This window comes from Wasmannia auropunctata, unplaced genomic scaffold, assembly GCF_000956235.1.
Source record: "Wasmannia auropunctata unplaced genomic scaffold, wasmannia.A_1.0 LD335681.1, whole genome shotgun sequence".
NCBI classification, from domain to species: domain Eukaryota; kingdom Metazoa; phylum Arthropoda; class Insecta; order Hymenoptera; family Formicidae; genus Wasmannia; species Wasmannia auropunctata.
Genome location: NW_012027209.1, coordinates 177,689 through 194,359, shown reverse-complemented (window position 1 = coordinate 194,359; position 16,671 = coordinate 177,689). Strand labels below are relative to the sequence as shown.

At 37.3% G+C, this 16,671-nt stretch overlaps 3 protein-coding genes across 5 annotated transcripts in view; 1 reads left to right on the top strand and 2 right to left on the bottom strand.

Annotated features, from left to right (window-relative positions):
- Positions 1–30: 30 nt before the first annotated feature.
- On the top strand, positions 31–2,091 carry LOC105456437 (spermatogenesis-associated protein 6). Of its 3 annotated transcripts, none has more exons than XM_011700467.1 (8): positions 31–106; positions 195–371; positions 442–801; positions 891–1,010; positions 1,126–1,226; positions 1,306–1,680; positions 1,748–1,822; positions 1,886–2,091. In XM_011700467.1, exons 2-8 carry the CDS (start codon positions 324–326, stop codon positions 2,019–2,021), a joined length of 1,215 nt encoding a protein of 404 aa, XP_011698769.1. In that variant the 5' UTR covers positions 31–106; positions 195–323; the 3' UTR covers positions 2,022–2,091. The 3 variants fall into 3 exon arrangements, with proteins under 3 accessions (XP_011698769.1, XP_011698770.1, XP_011698771.1); XM_011700468.1 differs by having other exon boundaries at positions 64–203; positions 315–371; XM_011700469.1 differs by having other exon boundaries at positions 64–371; positions 1,748–1,798.
- A 492-nt stretch (positions 2,092–2,583) lies between these two features.
- Positions 2,584–5,889, bottom strand: LOC105456432 (nitric oxide-associated protein 1). Its single transcript, XM_011700459.1, has 5 exons — positions 4,333–5,889; positions 3,948–4,244; positions 3,360–3,681; positions 3,052–3,269; positions 2,584–2,961 (listed from the first exon to the last, which is right to left on the bottom strand). The coding sequence occupies exons 1-5, from the start codon at positions 5,624–5,626 to the stop codon at positions 2,783–2,785; spliced, it is 2,310 nt and encodes a 769-aa protein (XP_011698761.1). The 5' UTR covers positions 5,627–5,889; the 3' UTR covers positions 2,584–2,782.
- A 2,885-nt stretch (positions 5,890–8,774) lies between these two features.
- The window catches only part of LOC105456430 (potassium channel subfamily K member 18), an 18,663-nt gene continuing 10,766 nt past the window's right edge, over positions 8,775–16,671 (bottom strand). The window contains exons 2-6 of the mRNA XM_011700457.1: positions 12,315–12,764; positions 10,721–11,066; positions 10,080–10,477; positions 9,362–9,815; positions 8,775–8,909 (exon numbers count right to left, since the gene is read on the bottom strand). Of these exons, the coding sequence (XP_011698759.1) occupies positions 8,791–8,909; positions 9,362–9,815; positions 10,080–10,477; positions 10,721–11,066; positions 12,315–12,572 (1,575 nt within the window). The 5' untranslated portion in view covers positions 12,573–12,764 and the 3' untranslated portion in view covers positions 8,775–8,790. The remainder of the gene's footprint in view (positions 8,910–9,361; positions 9,816–10,079; positions 10,478–10,720; positions 11,067–12,314; positions 12,765–16,671) is intronic.

The following is a 16,671-nucleotide window of genomic DNA, read 5'->3' as shown; positions in this document are numbered from 1 at the left end:
TAGAGAAAAATGGAAAATAATATCAATCGAGCTAAAATCGGCTTATTTGACAAAATTCGATACATTGATTCGCGAGTGATGTTGTGTCGCTGTTCCCTGGCAACAAGTATGACAAGTATCATGGTAACTCTTTCGCAAGATGGCATGGATATGGTCTTTAAAGTGTATACGTGTACGCTCTTTTACCGAACAAGGTCCAGAAAGTAAGATCTGAACACGGATTGATGACATAACATTCGGAGACATTCGGAGCGTATACAAGTAGGCAACGATGCTGTTAACCATATGATTAATGAAATTGTCATTACATACAGTTGGACGGCATGGCAGGCAGAGCTTTTCACGTTAAAGTACAGCTAGATGTACACGCGGTACGTTATCACGACATTTTTGCTGTGTATCGCCATGGAATTCAATTATTCACGTGGCATGACGTTTTAGATAACGTGTCCTGGCGTTTGGTTGTGTCCCAATGGCAAAGTGGCTCTGCGAATCAACGTTTTCGATTCTTGTGCGGAATCCCACGCAATAAGCCCGATTTTCCCACTTTTGTTCCATGACAAATTTATCTTCGATAAAATCTTTGCTCGAATAATTTCCCTAACGGAGCTGCAAAACACTTTGGAGCAAGAATTTTTATATACGGAATTGATACAGTGGGCAACGCCAGCTAGCCGAGGCATTACTTTGGCAACGTTTGAGACAAATTTGGCAGATTTGCTATATCCCGCACCCTGTTTCAAAGGTTTACTAGCCGGTGTGGACATTGACCTTCTAATGGAGCCGACTAAATACTTTCCCGTATGTTTTTCGTATCCATTTGTTTAATACAATTGTAAGATGTAAAAATTTTTCAACAACGACAAAATTACGGTCGTTTTTCTCTTCAGGGTATCATAGCACCCAAAATCGAGGTCTCCACCAAAACGATTGTCGAGGAAATCTTGGGCTTCTGTGACACAAGTATGAGTAAATGTTATGTCATCAATCCAAAAATGATTAACTCTAAGGTACTTGATAGATACAGATTGAAATCGATGTGTTGTTTAAATTTTCTCCTTTCACATCTATTCGATCTTAAGGATCATCTGTTAGTAATGTCGGTCTTCTGTGCGTAAATTTTAGCAAACGGCGTATGGGCAAAGAAAAAGACCGATTAAAGGTATTATAAGACAACGAAGAGTGTGTCACGCTAAAAGTAAACCGAGATCTCAAAGCTGTCGACCGTAAGTATTATTATTATTATTATTATTATTATTACGTTTACGTGTTATTACATGATATAAATATATGTTATGGATAAAGGTATCGTCAGAAATCAAGCGATTTTCATCAATGTCCTTCGTATCCTTCTACAAATCATCAAGCAGAATCGCAAATTGATCAGTTCAATTGTTACCACTCAACTTTAAGGAGAAAATCTATATGCACTTGTCGACCAGATTTCTCAAAGTTAGCCGAACCCACTGTTATATGTGACAATACCCATATTACAGACAATTGTCCAGTTTGTTTCAAATATAATTGTTATTTTCCCAAATACTATGACGATTCTGATATAGTTAAGAAATGTGTTGACAATAAGCAAAGATATTGCAGAAATTTATCTGATATTAGAGAGTGTGATTATATTTGTAAAAATGACGTATTCGACACACAAGAGGAAGAGGCAATGCCATTGTGAGTTCATTGAAAATGGACGAATTTCTTAAATATTTTTTACATTACAACCGTTGTGTTTTTACAGATTACAATCCAAAATCGAAAATCGTCAGAAAACTAAAACTAAAGAAAAATGGTACGCTACTGAAATGATGGATAAGTAAGTGTCGTTGAGTAAAATCGTCCTGCACACGACATGTAAACTTTAAAAATATTATTTCAGTGTTGTGAAATACGATCCGAAATGCGAGTACATTCGAGATTACTCTTCGGGCCATGGATTTTACAAGAATTTGGAAAAATTTTACAAAAGGATGTATAAACAAGCAAAAATGCGTGCGCAAGAAACTGATAATTGATGCGAAAAATATTGTCATCATTCAGATCTTTTTCTAATATGATTTTTATATCATAAAAAATTATAAAAAATTCTGAAGATTGCTTAAATTATATGTATACACAATTTTTTTATTAAATAATATTGCTTTATTTATTATCACGTTTGATGTGCGTGCGTGCGTGTGTGTGTGTGTGTGTGTGTGTGTGTAAATATGTACACATCAAATGTAATAACAAGCAATCCTATTTAATAAAAAAAAATACAGGAATTAAGATTTAATTGTGCAATTAAGTAAGTTATTAATTGAGTTGTAAATTATGTATTCGTGGACAATAAAATTGCGACACTTTTTTTTCAGTGAGTTTACGAGCGCGTTAATTCTATACAATTAAAATAATAATGTACCAAATGTTGAGACTAATATCAAATTCAATCATTTATGCAATATTATTTGAGAAACACTGTCAGAATGTTTAAAACCACGCGTTTTTAAATTCACTGAAAAAAAGTGTCGCAATCTCATTGTCCACAAGTATTAATATAACTCATTCAATCGTTATCAAATAACTTTGCAAAGAAACTGTAGTTGATACAAACATATAGTATATTGGCATTCCTTTATCAAATTACAGTTATGAATTAAAAAGAGATGAATGAATAAATTAATTACATATATACATACATATATAAACGTTGGAGAATATGCATGTAACGCGAAAATGCATTTGGAATATACGCACGTAACGTACAATATTGCATATAAATTTTATACCCACTTATTTATTTTCTATATGCTTGACGTCCGCTTTTGTACGTCGGTGTATCTGAGATTCGATTGCCACGCAAAGCAACAGATTTCTTCAAAAGCGCTGGTGTTCTTAGATATAACCCGCGACCTTGTGGACTCCAAGCCCTCAATGAAACACGCTCAGCCTCTTCAACAGCGATCGCGATCCATCCTGTAACAATTATAAAACTACAGCTACGAAGGCAAGCTCGGAAGGCAATGTGCAAATACATAAATTTATTAGTTTGTAAGGAAAAATTACCTGCACTGGACAAAATAACGTCGGCGATCGATTCATTCTTTCCGATACCAGTAACTTCCATCTCCTTAGATCCTAATGCCGGCCAATGTTTCAATCGGTCCGAATTGTTTTCAGGTACGACAAACACTTTCGTTTTGAGTAACTCGTTGTATACACTGTCCGCATCCTCAGTATGAGTTAGAGTCACTGGCAATTCGCTACTCGAAAATATTGTACACCTAAATAAATAATAATAGTAATCGTTTTTAATACTTGGATACCTTTAATTTAATACATTACTATCGGCAATCACAAGTATGCATAAATACCTAATAAAACTATTGCCCTCTACGTAATCCAATCTGCCCAGTCCGCCCAAGAATATCGTTTGATTTACATGTAGAACGAATGTTCTAGGGAAGATTATTTTCTTCGGTAAAACCAACAAAAGTTCCTGCGTCGTTAACAAATCCAACACCTGATCCGGTTGAATGGTGCCGGGAGTATCGTAACACCAGCGGCTGTATTTATACTCTTCTTTATTTTCATCAAAACCTAGTTGCTGCGTATGCTTGTTATATTTTCCTACCACGAACAGATCGTTTCCTACTTTAATCTCGGATTTCGATTGAAATGTTCTGCCAATGTGACCTAAATTTAGAATAACACATTTAAATCGAACTCAAAATTACAGAGAAGGCTGTGAGAGTTAGCGCGGTAAGTGGGCGCAAATTAAACAATAAGTTAAATTACAAAATAAAATTATTTAATAAAGTCAAGTATATGATTAAAAAATTCCAACGTTTCGGCTTGTATTACTTTCACATACGAATAATAATGCAAAAATTTCCAATCGATTACAATCAACTGCGTGTTGTGAGAATTTTGCACTCAACAGGTGTGAGAACGATACATACTTTGCAATGTGGCGTACTTTAAGTTACGAGTCGCCTTGAACTGACTGATTCGGAATTTCTCTTCGGCATGCTTGTACTGTTGTTCCTTTTGCAATCGCAACGTTCTCAAGTAAAGTCGCCATTTAACAGGATTTAAAATAGGAAATTTGAGCAAATTCAATGTTGTGCCTGGCCAAGGAGAAATGGTTGCACGTTGTATAAGATCCACAGCTTGTACCTTGCAATAATCAGACTGCAGAAGAGCGTTGAACAGAGAAGATTTACCAACGTTTGTGCATCCGATTAAGTAAACATCTCCTAAATTATAATTATAATAGATATAAAATATGAAGCAGATTATTATCCATCTAGATTCTATATCATGATCCATTTCGTGAATCCTTACCTTTATATTTCCAGATAGTGTGTAATTTATTAATAAGTTCTTCTATACCGTAGCCAGTTTTCGCAGATACGAGTGCTACATGTCTGATATTCTCCTTCTTGATTCCTGTACTTTCTATAGCTTTCGATAAACAATCTTTAATATGAGTGAAGAAATGTTTAGAATCTTGGGGCAACAAATCAACTTTATTCCCCACGACAAATACTGGTGTCGAAGAATGCAGAACGCTATTTATTTCAGGCCATATGCTACATGGAAAATCCGTAAGATCAACAATCAGAATGACGGCGCATTTCTTATTTTTTATCACCTTTAAAAGTTTTGGATATTCGTCCGCAGATACCTTCACCTCCAACGTGGTGTTGTAATACTGCATAAAGTGGCATCTTTGACAAACCATAACTCGCAATTCCTGCTTGCTCTTGTTCAAAAATAACTCAGAGGGCAAGTAACCTGGGAGAGCTTGGTCCTTACAGTGTAGTAAGGCGCCACATCCACCACAAGGAACGGAACTAACATTGGAGTTTGGATCTGGAGTTCCGTAATTACTGAGCCAGGTATTGCTCTGCGAACTATCGTCATATTGCTCGACGTCGACCATCCAATTGGGTGGCACATTCGATATCGGAAAATGTCTCTTGTATAACGTATCTGGATCTGCATCTGTATCTATCTCTTCTAAATAATCCTGCAGAGTGAATTCTTCTTTTCCTAAATCTGCATTCTTTTGCGCCAAGTATTCTTCATATAGAGCTTTATACTTGTTGTTCAACGATATCGTATTTTCATCAAAATTACTTTTATTCACCTCGATTGAAGATGTGTCCGTACTACTGTACGAATCGGTACTCGCATACGGCATATGTACAGGCTTCGCTACATCTTCTTCTGTATTTATATGCTCCTGCTTCAAGTTGTTTTCATCATTTTTTGTGTCCAAGAGTATGCTGTAGACGGGTACATTTGTCAGCTTATCAATTCGTGCTTCTCTTTCAGCGTGCTCAGCTTTCTTTTTCAATAAGTAACGCTTCATGTATCCTATTTTCACTTTCTGATAATCCAAATAGTCGCAATATATTAATTTTTCTCGCAATGCCTCGACTCTGGGATCCAGAGACATGCAGGGTTGAACGCCATCCTTTTTCGTGTCGCATTTCGTCGAATAATTGAAAGTCTGAATCAGCCTGTATCGATTGCGACAGGTTCTCAAATAACAATACGTATTACCTACGTATATTTTCCACGTCGAATGCTTTATGAAAGTAATCAATTTAATACTGTTTATAGACAACATCGTAAACGTAACATGTGCTCCAGAGCGGCATGTGTCACCACAGTTACTTGATAAAGGTTAGAATTCCTAAGGAGTAAATAACCTTACTTTTCCCGATATATAAAATGTTACATTTTGGATTTGAATTTAAAACGTAAAATTGTCTACGATTTGAATCGTAATTACAGTGGAATGCAGAGAATTAAAAAGAGAAAGACAATTGAAATTATACGATAAAATAAAAATACTCTCTGGCCATACGTACATACACTAGCGCCATTGCATGCATTTTTTAAATGGGTACTACGTAGCTACGTCCATTTTCTGACATTGTCGATAAAATTGTGACATCAAAAATGAATGTGGTTTGAGTCTGTGCTACTTCCATAAATAAAATGTGTGCGTGCCCGTGTTGCCACTGTTATCAGAGCCAGGAAGGAGTGAAAGATACGTTCAAATGGTTCAAACCAGTGAGATATATCACTCCTGCCAGCTCTGGTAAGCACACATTTTATTTTGAAAGTAGTTTATCCCGCGATACAGAAAAATGGATGTGTTGTATAGTTTACATCCACTTCTCCCGGGAGCGTTAGTGCGCGTCGCGCGAGGATATTTTACGGTAACAGCTGGTCAAGCAAAGGCCGTCATGTCCAGCTCTTTCAGATTCCTTTTTGCTTTTTTGTACGGTCCTCGTGTAAAATATAGTAAGTATATATAATACTGTGCATCGATGTAAAATGACGTAAAAGATGCGCAAAAGCTACTATTTACTTGGTGATTTAAAAGTATAGTGCATTGAATTTTAATATAGTTTAAACTCAATTAACTCAATTAAGTTAGTTAATAAATTAACAATTGATAATAATTTTCTATTTGTTATTATAGATGAATTTTGCTTTTTGTTTGAGCAAAAAAATTATTGTATACATTTTATAATTACAAATGATTATTAAACTTACCGTTCACAATCGAATCATTCTAATTGATCGTTCAACTTTAATGTAATTGATTTTTTATGTATGTATTATCTTTTTAATTCTTATATATATATACATATATATATATATATATATATATATATACACAATGTATAATACATATGTAATACATATTAATAATAATATAAATATAATATATAAATAATAATACATATATTATATATAACTATTTGTATGTTGAATATATGATGGGATAGTAAGTAATTAGAATTATTCAATATATTTTTTGAATATATATAATATATATATATATATATATATATGTATATATATATACAAACTATTCGTGTAATATTCGGAATACACAGTCGGACTTATCATCGGACATAAAATATCGAATACTCGATAGATAACCTACGCTGCGCGCGCGCAAGTAATTTAACAATTAAATTTAACGATAATTTATAATTAAGGATAATGTACAGTCGCCTTTCGGCCGAGGAGAAGCTTCCATTATCACGGAAAATTCTTCAATGTCAATTATAACATTTTTTTTTTTTCGAACGTTTATTCTTGATATTTTTGTCTTTTATTTTTCGTTTTCACATACGGTTCTTATGCGTGGCATCGCAAATTAAAATATATAACTATAAATTGTAAGTGGAATATATATCTTTTTCAAAAATTTGTTAGACATAAAAATGATTCTAAAATTAACACAAATATATCTCAACGATGTCTGAAAGATATCTAAGAGATATATATATCTGAAAAATTAGAACATATATCTATCAGATGTCTCTTAAGTGTCTTTTAAATATTGTCTTGAATGTTACTATTATTTAGGCAATCTTTCCTCATGTGCAGTAGTTGTAACAAGAAAAAGTCCATGGTGCTGAAAACTCATATTAAATTTTGATAAAAGTTTTATCCGCAAACAAAATATTTCTTAATGTTGTTTTATAATTCTGTTTAGAGTGTTCTTTATCAATTGTTAATAATTTTCATATCCTCTGCCACATTTGGTATTTGAAATATTCCTATGCTTATATAGTTTCATGTCATCGCGTTGTACTGATATGCAGTCTTTTACAAATATCCGATATCTTTCTTTGTCTTGCCGTTTCTTTCTCTTTACATCTTTCATATTCTTTATCTTTTTTTTTTAATGTCAGATTTTATATAAACCATGAATAAATCCTTGTTTTTTATTTGATATTTATGTTTCATGATCCTAATCAAATATGATTTTGTTCTTATTTCTTGATATCATCTAATCTGCTTTTTAATTATGTATTCGGAATACGTTCACTAATTCTTTTTTTTTTTTACAAAAACGTCGAAAGACTTTTCGATAATCACCAGATTAACAATAACTCGCTATATTTCTCAATCGTTAATATCACTCAATCACATATTCATTTATTCTTCATAGAAATAACTTTCGTATTCATTTAATTTTTCTATCGTTACCGAATGACACTATAGATCAACATTTTTGACAATTTGCCACTGCTCGTCTTTTCAGACTTCAGATGTGTAAATTCCAAAGTTCTCACCTATCCACAGCAGCAAGCGTTTCAGTATTCGTGAAATCTGTGCCACACGTCACATAAAGACGTTATCTAGAGTGGGCAAGTTCTTCCTGGTAGGTGTCGAGGTAACGCCGCAACTGACTCCCTCATCCTCGAACGTAACCATTTTCTCACGACTTCTGGTAGCGGTGTTACAACCACCGCCACTGCCACTATCCAGCAATCGCGTCTGACTGGTAGCGATCACTCCGGTAGCAATTGGTGGCGCGGTCGCCGAGGAAGGCCTGAGGACTGATGCAGGAGGAGGCGGCGGCACCGCCAAATCTGTCACGGCGGCCGCGAGATTAAATTCGCTGACGCTGCGCGGTACAAAGTATTCAAAATGCAACGAATTCTCCTGCTGTCGGTGTTGATGATGATGAGGCAATTGTTGTTGCTGTTGCTGCTGTTGTTGCTGCTGCTGCTGCTGTTGCTGATGATGATGTTGTTGCGTCGGCGACAAACAACTCCTTCTTAACGGCTGGCCCCGCTGGAACTGTTGCTGCTGAACGCTGGCACCCGAGGACGACGAGTTGCTCGCCGTCCTGCCGGTGGCGTCTAGCGGTAACGTCTTCTTGCGCGGTAGCGAATGATGGCCAGGTGACAACTTTATGGCAGTGTTCGAGGGATGGGCCAGGAGCTTGCCGTCGCCGGAGCTCCTGGCCTGATGCTGTCAGGAACCGGCCGGCACCATCGACATGGCGATCGCCTCCTCTTCTTGTTCGGACAATCGCGAGTCGCTGGTGCCACCTCCATCATCGAGGTCGGCCTTGAGACCGGAAGTGGCGCCTGCTGCAAAGAAAAAGAGAGGGACCACGCGTGACCTCGTGACTGCCACTCGTCTCGGCGCGGTCGTACAACCACGCTGTTCTTTTCGATTGTACTTTTCAGAAATTCTCAGTTTCTTCGGTCGCGATTGGCAATGACGATTGGTAATGACGATAATTACGTAAAACAACGGGGCACTCGGAAAACCGTTCCGCAACGTAAAGATTACGTCTGACTGATGCATACATACATACATACATGTATATATATATATATATATCGGTTAGAGATATCTAGAGCTAATTAATTGTTACAGGATTATTGTGTATAATATGCTGCTGCAGCAGTTTTTGAACGCGACTACTGCGTGACAGTCGACAAAATAATCTCAACGGTTCACGATGCTCGCTCTCTCTCTATCTCTCGTGGAAGACTTTCATCGTTGATTCCCCACCGAATGCCTTCATCAGGGATACCTGTACCACCGATAGGTCCGACCACCACGCCCGACGACATGCCGCAGGTTCTACCGAAGACCCTGACCACGCGTACCACCTCCTCCTGGACGAGGTTGAAGCACATGGCGATCAGGCCCATCCCGGCGAGAATATAGAGCGAACAGGCGCACAGGCTGAGCTCCTCCAAGGTGGTCGACGGCGCGTTACGTCCCACCGGCATCAGGTCTCCAAAACCGATCGTGCCAAGGCTGGTGAAACAGAAGTATCCGCCCTCCAATAAGCTCCAGCCCTCCAGTCGGTTGAACATGACCGCGCCGCCGCATATATATACCAGCATTATCGCCAGGCACAAGCTAATCGGTATCCTGACGGGGTTGGTCTCTATCTCTAGCATGTACGCCGGTGACGAGGTGGATGATAAGGACAGCGAACACGGATGAAAGTGTCGCTTGCCGTTGCCTGTTGTCACATCCTGATAGTCGATGGATGAGAAAGTTGAAACATATGAAAGATATGTGACGTGTGTAAATGTCGAATTGGTCCATGAAGACGAAAAGATTTATTCTTATATTAAATTAAAATAGATCCTCTTTCTGATGAACTTTAATTTTATCAAATATCACAATGTCATATTACGCAGTAACTAGAAGATATTTTTTGTATATATTTCTGTATATAAAGAAAAGATTTCTCAAAATTGGTACCAAATATAATCTTTTCGCTTATACGGAATTACCTGGAGCGCGGCTGTCGAACTGGTGGTAGCGTGCAAAAGACCCTCGCTGCCGCAATCGAGCAGGATTGCGCTGCCAGTGCCACGAATACCCAAATCATCGCAGGAGCTTTCCCTGCTTGCCGAGTAATAATTGCCACCTCCCTTGGTTTCCACATGATTGTCGTAGCGATACGCCTTGGCCATTATGCCGCCGACTGGCGGTGGCGGTGGCGGTGGTTGTTGCTTTCGCGCGCAATTACGCGGCCGCCGACACATTCGTCCATACAGACGACGGAAGCTTCGGGCGAGCACATCGCCCACCGTACTGAGATAGACCAACATCAATGGAATTCCCGCCAAGGCGTAGACTATAGTGATCAGCCGGCCCCAGATTGTGCGTGGCGCTACGCTACCGTATCCTGAAACCGAAACGGTCGTTTAATATTTTTCGATAGCAGAATAGCTATGTCACGTGGCGAGAATAAATGTTTGACTTTCGAGGCTACGAGCTACGAACCAATAATACTCGGCGAATGTACGAGTCTTGGTTCACTCGAGTACGAAATGTGTTAAGTAATGCAGGGCACGGTTTGACGGATAATATGTGAATCGAGATAATCTTTTCGCGCGTTTTTCTTTCAAGATTTGATTGAAGGACGAACCTATGGTCGTAATCAACGTCAGAGAATATAGCAGGCTACTACTGAAAGTCCATCGTCGACCGTGCAGCCGTTTGTCCGCGTGATGCTCTCGGGACCGCGGAGGCAACGGTGGCACCTGCTCGTAGGAAGTGCGCCTGAGGCCGCGGGCCAGATTCTCCTGGAACTCGAGGACCTCTCGGGCAGCTAGACGAGTCCAATTCTCCTTGTAGAGAACGTTAAGATCCTCGGTTATGCTCCACAACTTCTCGACCGTACGTGCTCTCAATTCCGTGGAATCATTCTCCAGGTTGGGCAATACGTAAGAAGTCCCGTCGGGTTTCGACGATGTAATCTCGGTAAGTGAATCCTATGGGAGAAACACAAATATAATTTAAAATAAATTTGAGAACCTTCTACGATCGAGGCTGAACCTTGCTGCCCAATTTTATATATTTCTACACATATGAATTTTAAATACATTATTCAGCCATTTAAACTGCACGCCAAATTAATCATTATAGCTGAAGCTGGAATAGTGAAATCACAAATACTCTTCAATTTTTAATAATCTAATGCAAATAAGTCGCATCTTAAAACACATAAAGAAATTATTACCGAAAAATATTACCTCAGCTAGAGTTTGAACCTGCAGGAGCTGTGTTCGCAATGTTTGTAAGATGCTTTTTTGCATCGGATTATTAAAAGATTATTGAAGATCTCACATGGAAAGAACAATTTTTCTGAATCCAGATCTGAAAATACGTGTGCTCTTCCGATCAATAGTCAAAATTATTTTGTGCAAAAGTCAAAATGATTGCTAGAATATCAAAACGTTTTATAGCAATACTTATCAGTTTTAACATTCCAACAAATTATTTTGATGATTCAATAAAAAATTATTTTCAAATTTTAGCAAAATTTTTAGGTCTTTCAACAAAATCGTTCTTTCCGTGCACTATTCCAACTTCAGCTAATTTGATTGCGTTGTAAGTCCAACATTAATTCGGCGCGCAGTTTAAATAACTGAATAATGGATTTAAAATTCATATAGAAACATTATTAGCACCTGCAAGATCCAGCCTCGACTGTAAAAGGCGTTCTTAAATTTATTTGTATGATATTCTCTTACGCGGCTTAGTATGTACAAATATAAATATTTTTATTGTGTAAATAGCGAATTGAAATGTTTAAGCGATCATCAATTTCCAACGATTTTGGTTAATCAAATTTTTCTCAAATAATTTTAACCGTCAAATGCTTTAATATCGATTAGCAATCGTTAAAAATGAAAATATTACATTTTGACATGCACAATCATATTTAATTAATAATCGTGTTCTTTTTTCAATTATTTTCTAATTTAAGAGTCAAATCTTTAATCAGGCGGCTAGAATAAATACTAAAAAGATAAATGCCAATCTTTCGACTAACGTATAATTTGATTTAATAAATTTTGTCTTTGTTTATTTGACAATTTGTTGATTTCACCTGTGCGGAATCAAATTGGATGCGAAATCGCCGAGCGGAATGATTGAATTCCAAATATCGACGTTAAACGACAAATGTTTATAATAGAGGAGGCGATTTAATTGTTGTCGATTTCGACCGCTCTCACCGATTTTAAGCCTCCCTCGAGGGCCATAAAGGCGAACGCGCCGAGTAGGGTGTAGCCGAGAACGAGCACACATACGCCAAGACTTGCTAGCAACCCCGGAGTCTTCATAGAAGTAGCGGTGCTGCAGCTGCAGCAGCAGCAGAGCAGCTCTGCGCCTCGCACCGATCCGCCCGCGCTATTGTTATTGTTGTTGCTACCGCCGCTTCTACCCGGACAACATCTCGGCGCTCTTTGATAATAGTCGCCGACGTTCTGCATCGTTTCGCCCTCTGATTAAATCCTGGTTGCCGCCACCGCCTGCACCGCCGCCGCCGCCGCCACCGCAGCTGCAGATGCAGCGACCGATGACGCTGCAGCTGCAGCCGCAAGCGGTAACGTTCTAACGTCGTTCTACGCCGTTGCCGTACTACGTATCGTCGTCGACATCCATCCGGTGCGGGGCTGCTTGACCTGTGTCACGATCGCGATTAAGAGCATTAAATGTCTAATCGCGATTTAGAGCAAATTTATAGATCGCGTATAATTCCTAGATGCAGGCCGCGCGTTATCTCGCATTTTGCACTTTTGTGTTAAGCCATCTTTTATTCCGTGAAAATATCTTGTCGTGAAAATATCGCTATCGCTTTAAAAAAAGATGTGAAAGTAAATGATTAAAGAAAAGAAAGAATGTTTGAATGCATTCCAAGTAATAGCTATATTAATAGCTATAACAATATTAATATCATATTTTGTCACGGACGATCATCCTCGTTTTAATCCGACAGTGTTTCTAATCTTCACTTCATTTGAAATGGGAGTCTTAGTGATATGATAGACCGCTGTGCAAGGCACAGTGACAAATCCTTGGAAAGTTCCTTCCGACTAATTGGCTCGTTATTATAGCTAGTTAATAACCTTTTTGATAGCTTAATTTTTCGTTTCGCGCTCGTGCGAAAACTTAACGTAATACGCGCGACTCACGGTTAACTCACGGCCGATCATCGTCGTCTAAACATTCTTGTGGCGAATAAGTGATAAGAGTTTATTATTTCTAACGTAACCCCGTAAACATAGGCAATTATTTACGACATGTACATGCAGGATGTATCCTTATACATGAGACTTGTCTATAAGAATTAATTCTGTGACTAATTGTAAGACAAAGTTGATTTTTCCTTAAGAAAGAAAAAACATTTCGGCAATTCCTTTATTTGTAAATATCTTTGTGTACAGAATTAACTTTAAAGTAAAATGTTATCAGAGGAAGTTAGTTGTACGGAATTAATTAAGAACATGGTCTTATCATGTATTTGTATTTCTATTCCGATAGCTTACAAAATGCAAACTCTTATTCGGTCGACATGAGATCCGATGGCACGTACCCCGTTCTGTCAGTCAGTCTCATACATCTGATAAAGCAATCGTCACCGCGTAAAGTCGGAACACGTGCAGAAATAGCCAACCACACGATCGACTCTCGGTATACATTTACTGCTTGCGCTTGCTCGTTACAGAAACGCGTACATCAGATGCACGGTGCATAATAGCCGTACTTACGCAACTCGACGCGCTCGCGCCGCGTCCGCGTCGGAATGGTGGAAAGCGGAGAAGTAGCAGTAGAAACGGAGACAGAGACGAAACGCAAATTCATTATCCTAGACCGTGATAGAAATGCCACTGTAAATGACTGAGAAGCTGTGAGAGAATATGAAAGAGGGATAAGAGGGTGAGAGTGAATGCATTCGAGAGAGTGAGATAGGGAGAAAGAGAGATAAGGGTCAAGGCGGAGAGAACGCGTACGTAGATCGATGAGACGAGCACGAGTTTCGCACGAGCGAATATATATGTTAAATTTTCAAGATATGAAGAGTATCAACGACGAGCTACTTGCTTTGTTTGAAGAGAGGTTGTCCTGTTTTTGCACGTAAAACGAGAGGCAGATATCAACGCGTAGATAAATGTGACGAATTACTTGTTTGATTTGAATATGAGAAATAGAACAATTGTTCTGAAAGTGAATCGGTGTTCAATAACATTTAGAAAAATTACATTAACCTAATTAACATTTATTAAAATTAAAACATTAGAAAAATATTAATTTTACTTTACGACAAGATAAAAGAAAGATAGAAATCTAAATTGTATTCTGAACTAATTTCTGTTTACTAATTACTGTATTTCTCTTTATCGAAGTATAAATCATTGTAGGAGGTTTATATTATTAATTATACAAAGAGAAAAAAATTGGAACGCGCAATTGCAGAGAGAGAGAGAGAGAGAGAGAGAGATATTAATAGAAAATGTGCGAGAAGAGTAAGAGCGAGGTGCATAGCATACGTAAATGAATGTGTGCATATGCGTATTTGTACGGTGGTTCCACGTACACCTGTGCGCACACGAGAAAGAGATCCGCGACCGCCCTAGTTGAGGCATTGTATGTACCACGGCTACCGGCGATAAGGCATGAAATTAAATTCGACGGAATGTGGGTCGTCGTGCCGTACGGCTCCTTTTGCCACCCTCTACGTCACGTCCTGCCTGACAACAACGTCGGAGAGATACGTTGGTACTCATTCACCTACATATACGTATAAGAATGTATATACTAGATAGATATCGTATATGCCGTAACCAATCGCTAAAAGGATTTTTTTTAATCGATCTATCTATACATTAATGTCGTAAAATGTCTCACGGATCTAGTAAATCACTTTTTATCTATAAATTCTTTGATTAATTGGAATTAATTTATTTTTATTTCTCACTGACAAATGTATGCATTTGCAATTTAGCGAAATCGTCAAATTAAAAATTTATTCTAAATCATTATAACACATCGCTTTATTGTATTACCACGAAAGTACAAGTTTTTCTTCTCGCAAACATAAGATATCTCAACTGTTATTTTTAATGTTTTGTTTATGGAACCGTTTAACGCGTTTTTGCGAGTAAATGATTGTGATCGCTGTGTAAACGCCGGAAGCGTTTTTTTTCCGAAAAAAAAAAACTGGAACACGCTGTTTCAGATAACTCAATGCCGTATGATGTACTGTCGGATTAAAAACAAATAGCTTTGAAAATACCTACATATGAATTCTATAGGCAGTATGTCGGAATCTAAAACAGATTTTTTCTTTTGACAAAAACGAACAATTTTTCGATTGCCAATTATACAAATGCAGCTCATCTTCTTCTTTATTTAACTTCAAGTAAATTTTATTTCAATAAAATTCTTAATATCGAAAATTATATTATATATCTATAGATATACTAGAATACGATGCAGTCGAGATGCGCGGACCATCTTTTATAGTTTGTACATACTGTGTAGGTATGTGCTGTTATCGCCAAATGTTCGTTACATTAGGCATCGTGCCATGCGCATTTGTTGGCATTAGTCCGACCATAAGCATTCATTTAATTGAAATATACGCGTGAGCAAATATCGCATAATTGCGCTATCGGCTCATGTGGCATCGTCATAATGCGACCGGGCATGATAGATTGGAATTTTTATTCCATATACATATATCCGCGCGAAATAATCAAATGTGGCAAGATTAACTTGTGTGCTTCATTCAATTAAGAATGAAAGGATTAATTAAAGTTTATAGTTAACTAAATTTTGCTTTGAAGCAAATATTAATTCAAAAATATTCTCTAATGTAAAGCGAAATAATTCTAAAGGAAATATTAATATTATAAGGATTGAACCTGATCTCTAGATTGTCCGATTTTTGTGGGTTAAGTTAAATTCTATCGATAATAATGATCCAATATTATATCAATATTAAAATCCAATTGTATATTTTTAATTAATTTTTTGTTGTCATAAAGAAGCAATGATCATATAAAAAAATGATTGGCTTAATCATTAACTAATTTATACTGTTTAATATAAATTAATACTACAATATCATCAAATACCAATTTGATATGTATATTTGCCCGCATGTTAACTTGTATGTTAAATTTTAAATTAAATGTACGTAACACTTTTTTAATTTTTATTATCCTATCTTAAAAAATCGACCTAGGTCAACTCCTACATGGTCATTTATCGATTTTTGATCCGAGAAATTTGTCGAGAAAATTTTTATTGCAGAAATCAAAAAATATGAAAAATCGACCTAGGTCAACTCCTACATGGTCATTCTTCGATTTTTGGCATGAGAAATTTTTATGAAAAATTTTTATTGCAGAAATCGAAAAATATAGAAAATCGACCTAGGTCAACTCCTACATGGTCATTCATCGATTTTGACCCGAAAAATTTCTCGGAAAAATTTTTATTGCAGAAATCGAAAAATATACAAAATTGACCTAGGTCAACTCCTACATGGTCATTCTTCGATTTTGACCCAAGAAATTTCTCGGA

Excerpts from the sequence above, each read along its gene's own strand:
- LOC105456432 (XM_011700459.1), bottom strand. The coding sequence starts at position 5,626 with ATGTTGTCTATAAACAGTATTAAATTGATTACTTTCATAAAGCATTCG. Across the intron at positions 4,245-4,332 it reads CACTATCTGGAAATATAAAG|GAGATGTTTACTTAATCGGA; the intron begins GTAAGGATTCAC and ends ATTATAATTTAG. Across the intron at positions 3,682-3,947 it reads AAAGTACGCCACATTGCAAA|GTCACATTGGCAGAACATTT; the intron begins GTATGTATCGTT and ends TTCTAAATTTAG.
- LOC105456437 (XM_011700467.1), top strand. The coding sequence starts at position 324 with ATGGCAGGCAGAGCTTTTCACGTTAAAGTACAGCTAGATGTACACGCG. Across the intron at positions 1,227-1,305 it reads AGATCTCAAAGCTGTCGACC|GTATCGTCAGAAATCAAGCG; the intron begins GTAAGTATTATT and ends TTATGGATAAAG. Across the intron at positions 1,681-1,747 it reads GAGGAAGAGGCAATGCCATT|ATTACAATCCAAAATCGAAA; the intron begins GTGAGTTCATTG and ends GTGTTTTTACAG.